Here is a 5,837-nt window from a genome sequence, read left to right as displayed (position 1 = left end):
GGGGGACCGGGCACCGCCCTGTTTGTTTATATAGATGAGTGGTGTCATGTTGTTGGACAGGACTTGGACATGGTGGGAGTGGAGGCACTCCAGAAAGGCTTGGCAGGCCAGACGGACTACTCAGAGTGTGAGGATGTTGATGTGCATCCATGCTTCTCGCATGGACCAGAGGCCCAGAGCTGTGCGATTGTTGAGGTGGGCACCCCAGCCCACTAAGGATGCGTCTGTGAGGGTGGCAGTGGGTGTGGGGGGGGTGAATGGCATGACCACTAGGACTGTGGAGGGGTTGCGCCACCAGGAGAGGGAGGTCAGTACATAGGAGGGGAGGACCAGCGGTTTGGTAAGCGAGTCTACCTGTGGATTGTAGACTGTGCGGGGGAGGACGTGGAACGGTTAATGGGCATCGCCTACCACAAAGCGGAAGAATTGGCGATGAGCAGGGTGGATGGCTATATGAAAGTATGCATCTTTCATATCAAAAGCCGCGAAGCAGGCTCCGTGGGGGAGGCAGGGGACAATAAGAGGGAGGATGACCATCCAGAAATGAAAGTTGTGGATGAATTTGTTTAACTTTTCTACCCAGCAAGACTAGTTTCTTGGCATTGCGATCTGGCGGTGTCGATTTGAAGTGCTGCTGGCAGGCACGTGCAGTGGCAGCATTGATTACCAGAGACTTTGGCGGTGGATGGGTGAACAGAAAATCTGTGCCCTTGGAGGGCACGAAATAGCGGTGTTCTGCTCGCTTTGGCTTGGGGCACAAGAGGCAGGCATGTGCCACACCATCTGGGCCAGTTGTAAAATAGCCGAATGAATGGGCAAGGCTGTGTGGGGGGTAGGGTGGGGGATCCCGGAGGTTGAAGAATGTCCAGGAATTGGTCTTGGGGGTCCTGAACATTCTCTACCGGGAGGTTGAGGACCATTGAGGTTGGGTACCGGAACCAAGGGTCAGTGGCATGACTGTACTCACGGTGCCAAGGGTCAGAACTATAGGAGCGATAAGGGGAGAGAGCTGTGTCTGGTTCAGAAGATCAGTCGGACTCCCACTGCTCCACGAAGGGGGGGAGCCGATGGTGCAAGCGGTACCTGTGATGTTGGAGGATGGACAACCAGGAGAAGGGACTTGGTCGTCATCAGTGCTGGTGGAGAGGGACAGAGGATGAGGGGTTCATCGGCCGGCGTAGGGAACCTATCGCCTGCTGGTAGTCCGGAACGCAGCGGAGTAAGCTCTGCTGTTGGTGTTTTAGGTAATAAGTGGTCTGGAGTGCGCGGGACCGGGAGCACCATGTTGGAAAGACCCGGTGGGGTCAAGGCTGCCAGGACTGATGAAGTGGGTCCCAGGGCCGGAATCGGTGGGGCCAGCTGAGAGTGGCGGCATTTACAGCGATGCTCCTTGTGCGCTTTCTTCGAGGCCAGTGCTGAAGTCGAAGCCGGACCATCAGCTGTTGCATGCAACTTCTCGCCCGACCGATCCCGGCTTGGGGAGGAAATGCTGCATTCTGAGGTGGTCCCTGTCGGGAAACCACCCTTGTGCCTGGGCTTCAGCAGTACTGGAGGTGCTGCATAGGAGGGCCCAGGTGAGGTGCTCACCGTTGGTGATGGACATCGCTCCGGTGGTTCTGTTGGAGCAGGGTCTTGCTGTGCACATGGCCTCCACCATGAGAAAATTGCGGAGCTGAAGCTTGCGAGCTGCCCGGGTCCACAATGGACAAGAGCGGCAAATGGAGCAGTGAGAGATCATGTGGGCTTCGCCCAGACAGTATAGGCAGTGGGCCTGCTTGTTGCTCACTGAAAAGGAGCGAGGGCACGAGGCGCAATTCTTAAAGTTGGCTTGATGGGGCACAATCCCCTGGCTGGGGAGAGGGGAGAAGCCCCCGAAGGGGAAAGTCCAACGAAGAACCTAACTACGGACGAAAGAACGGATAACTAACTAAAACAAGGAAACTACATCGAGTGAACAAGGTTGAACGCAGTACTCTTAGGTGACTCAGAACATGGAGGGACAACTCTGACCATGTAGCGGCAAGAGGGAGTTGGAGCAGCGGCGTCCCTCACAGCCTCGGACGCACCACATGGTCGATGCACGACGCGGGCCAACAGACACTACTCTGAACAGTTCTGGCTCCGCGGCACCCACATTTGGAATCCACACAGGGACCAGCACTCGGAGAAGAACACGTGCATAGCGGTTTGAGAGCCAAGCTGTCGTATGACCAGGTACAACCAGGGGGATGGTCTGAGCTCGGCGGACTCTGCAAGGTCACCTCTCGTGAGGCTGGACACCGGCCCTCTGTTGCTGACCCACCTGAAGATGTCTCCAGACTTTTGCTGGTTTGGGATGCTCTCTAACCTATTGCGTTTGTGCGTATGGGCTGGAGACGGTGAAAATCCTAGTGCGTTGTACTGCTTGTGCCAGCCGGCCATCAGATGGACACGCCGTGTCCCCACTGAGAGTAAAGTTACCTCAACTTTGGGTTGAGAAAAACCCTGGGTGAACCCCCTCCCCAAGCGCATGCGGCTCCCTCCCCCGCAGAGAGCTGACCCCCTCCAAAGCCCATGTGGCCCCCCCGCAGTGAGCTGACCCCCCCCCCATTGGCTCCCCCCGGCGAGCTGAGCCCCATCCCCAAGCGCAGGCGGGTCCTTCCCCCGCAGTGTGGTCAGGCTCCAGCAGGGGAAGCAGCAGGCCACAACACTTACTCTGGGTCCAAATCAAGTTTTAAGCCAATCTCAGGATTTCGGGGGCCTGACTGATTTCAAATACTTGGGGTTGGCAAGACTCCCCCAGTAAAGTAGGGTCACAGGGCCCTTGGCTAAGGCAGCCAGCAAGTGTGACCGCGCTGGGTCTGCCCTGCATGAGAGGAGGTGTAATGGGGAGCGCTGGTGTCGTTATGCACCTGGCAGACGACCCCCCCGCCCCAGCAGTGCTGTCAGAAGCCCGTGCCCAGAGTGCGGTATGGGCTCGAGTGGGTTGGGTTCCCCTGTGGGCACAGGACCCAGCGGTGAGGAGCTCGGCCCATCTGCGGCGCACGGGCAGCGGACCAGGCGTTGAGCTCAGACTGTGAGAACGATCTTTAATGAGCAAACAGAAACATATGGCATGTCTCTAAAACCGGCCAATACAGACTATCCAACAGGGAAGGTGCCAGGGCTGCCCAGAGCCAAGTCTCTGCCATGGGCCCGGGAGGCAGTGCCCCCCGCCCGGCTGCTCCCACACCTCTGGGCCTGGGAGCCAGCACCCCCGCCCGGCTGCTCCCACACCTCCGGGCCTGGGAGCCAGCACCCCCGCCCGGCTGCTCCCACACCTCCGGGCCTGGGAGCCAGCACCCCCGCCCGGCTGCTCCCACACCTCCGGGCCTGGGAGTCAGCGTCCCTGCCCGGCCACTCCCACACCTCCGGGCCTGGGAGCCAGCACCCCCGCCCGGCTGCTCCCACACCTCCGGGCCTGGGAGTCAGCGTCCCTGCCCGGCCATTCCCACACCTCAGGGCTCGGGAGCCAGTGCCCCCGCCCGGCCACTCCCACACCTCCGGGCCCGGGAGCCAACGCCCCCGCCCAGCCACTCCCACGCCTCCGGGCCCAGGAGCCAGCGCCCCTGCCCGGCCACTCCCACACCTCCGGGCCCAGGAGCCAGCGCCCCTGCCCGGCCACTCCCACACCTCAGGGCTCGGGAGCCAGCGACCCCGCCCGGCCACTCCCACACCTCTGGGCCCGGGAGCCAGCGCCCCCGCCCGGCCACTCCCACACCTCCGGGCCCGGGAGCCAGCGCCCCCGCCCGGCCACTCCCACACCTCAGGGCTCGGGAGCCAGCGCCCCTGCCCGGCCGCTCCCACACCTCAGGGCTCGGGAGCCAGCGCCCCTGCCCGGCCGCTCCCACACCTCAGGGCTCGGGAGCCAGCGCCCCCGCCCGGCTGCTCCCATACCTCCGGGCCCGGGAGCCAGCACCACCGCCTGGCTGCTCCCACACCTACAGGTATCAGCTAGTGGAAAAAGTGCACAAGTTACATTTCACATTTCACGCTACCCCAAAGGAACATGGAGGAGAAACACAGGAGAAGTTGCTCGAGTCCACTGAGAACCGGCCCCGGGCCCCGGACTGCTGCTTGTTCTTGTTCTGCCAGACGCAGATGGTTAAAGCACAGGAGTGTGCAGCCTCGCGGCCAACACGGTTTAGCACCATTATGTGAGAGAGGTGTGGCTCGTGGCTGGGACTCCCGCGGCCAGCACATGGTCGGGAGCTGGATTCCTCGCTGCTTCCATTGATGGACGAGTTGGGGTTCGCTGTGGTGTCCGGATGCCCCAGTCCATGACCGCCTGGCACAGCCTCTGCCCAGCATGCAGGGCTGAGCTCCGACCCGCGAGCGGCCAGGACGGGAGGAGTCGCTCCTGCCAAGCCCTGAGCCCTTGGAGCGGCAGCCGTCTAGGCAGAGACCCTGCTCATCTCAGCCAGGCCCAGCAGACGGCCACTAGGCCTTGGCTGTTCCTGGGTCTCTGCAGAGGGAAGGTGGCTACCGCAGCCAGGAGGACGTCCCCAGTGGCTGGCCCAACCTCAGGGAGAGATGGCAGCCAGGCAGAAGATGCGGGGGACTCGTGGGGCCTGCGTATCAGCAGCACAGTGGCTGGGGGGTCAGGGCCACCTGGAGGCTGTGGCAGGTTCAGACAGCAAGGATGTCACAGGGTTGGGGAAAGAACAATGGGCTCAGGGGGACCCCCCATCCCCTCACAGCTGGCTTCTGGCTCCAGGGGCTCTCCCACCTCCCAAGAGCCGGCCACTGGCTCAAGGGACCCTCACCCTCAACAGCCATCCTCTGTCGCCAGGGGACCCCCACCCCACAACAGATGGCCTCTAGCTCCAGAGACACCCTCCGCCTCAACAGCTAGTCTCTGGCACCAGTGGACCCCCAACTCCCAACAGCCGGCCCCTGGCTCCAGGGATACCCCAGCCCCCAACAGCCATCCTCTGGCTTGAGGGGACCCCCACCCTCAATGGCCATCCTCTGTCGCCAGGGGGCCCCCACCCTCAACAGCCGGCCTCTGGCTCCAGGGACCTCTACACCTCCCAACAACCAGCCTCTGGCACCAGGGGACCCCCATGCACCAACAGCCGGCCTCTGGCTCCAGGAATCTCCTTGGCTCTTGGCGTGTGAGCTTCTTGGGGCAGGGACTGGCTGCGCTCTGGGGTGCTGGCTCTCACGCGCCCCGAGGGGGATCCCAGAGCTGACCCCGCAGGGCTAGCAAGGGGCTCCCCTGGGGCTGGGAGAGGGCAGGGTTGGCTCAGGAGCACCTCATCCCCCCCAGCCGGGTCTCAGGGCCAGTCTGATTTCACTGCGAGCGGCCCCACTGGCAGGTCTCTGGGGCACAGGGGGTGTCCCCTCCCGCCATGGTGCCCCAGCTGATGGAGCAGCCCAATGACACTGCTACAGGGAGGGTGGGAACAGGGCCAGCCCACTGGCATTGTCAGGGGGTGGGGAAGTTAGGCCAGCCCACTGGCACTGCTCAGGGGGGAGGGGGAACAGGCCTAGCCCACTGGCACTACTGGGGGGGGAGGGGGAACAGGCCTAGCCCACTGGCACTACTGGGGGGGGGGGGAACAGGGCCAGCCCACTGGCACTACTGGGGGTGGGTGGGAAACAGGGCCAGCCCATTGGCACTACTGGGGGGGGGGGGAACAGGGCCAGCCCACTGGCACTGCTGGGGGGGGGAACAGGCCTAGCCCACTGGCACTACTGGGGGTGGGTGGGAAACAGGGCCAGCCCATTGGCACTACTGGGGGGGGGGGAACAGGGCCAGCCACTGGCACTGCTGGGGGGGGCGGGGGCACATCAGGCTCAGGGAAGTTTGGATT

The 5,837-nt window shown here is 63.0% G+C and overlaps 1 protein-coding gene across 1 annotated transcript; it reads left to right on the top strand.

Moving 5' to 3' along the window:
- Positions 1–3,113: 3,113 nt before the first annotated feature.
- On the top strand, positions 3,114–5,551 carry LOC128834348 (uncharacterized; the record flags this gene model as incomplete). The annotated part of the gene is made up of 1 exon (XM_054022980.1): positions 3,114–5,551. A coding segment is annotated over one exon (954 nt), but the record flags the coding sequence as incomplete, so codon positions are not given.
- Between the last annotated feature and the right edge of the window lie 286 nt (positions 5,552–5,837).

Source organism: Malaclemys terrapin, chromosome 3, assembly GCF_027887155.1.
Source record: "Malaclemys terrapin pileata isolate rMalTer1 chromosome 3, rMalTer1.hap1, whole genome shotgun sequence".
NCBI lineage: Eukaryota > Metazoa > Chordata > Testudines > Emydidae > Malaclemys > Malaclemys terrapin.
The sequence above is the reverse complement of the archived record's forward strand: the minus strand, read 5'-3'. Positions and strand labels throughout refer to the sequence as shown.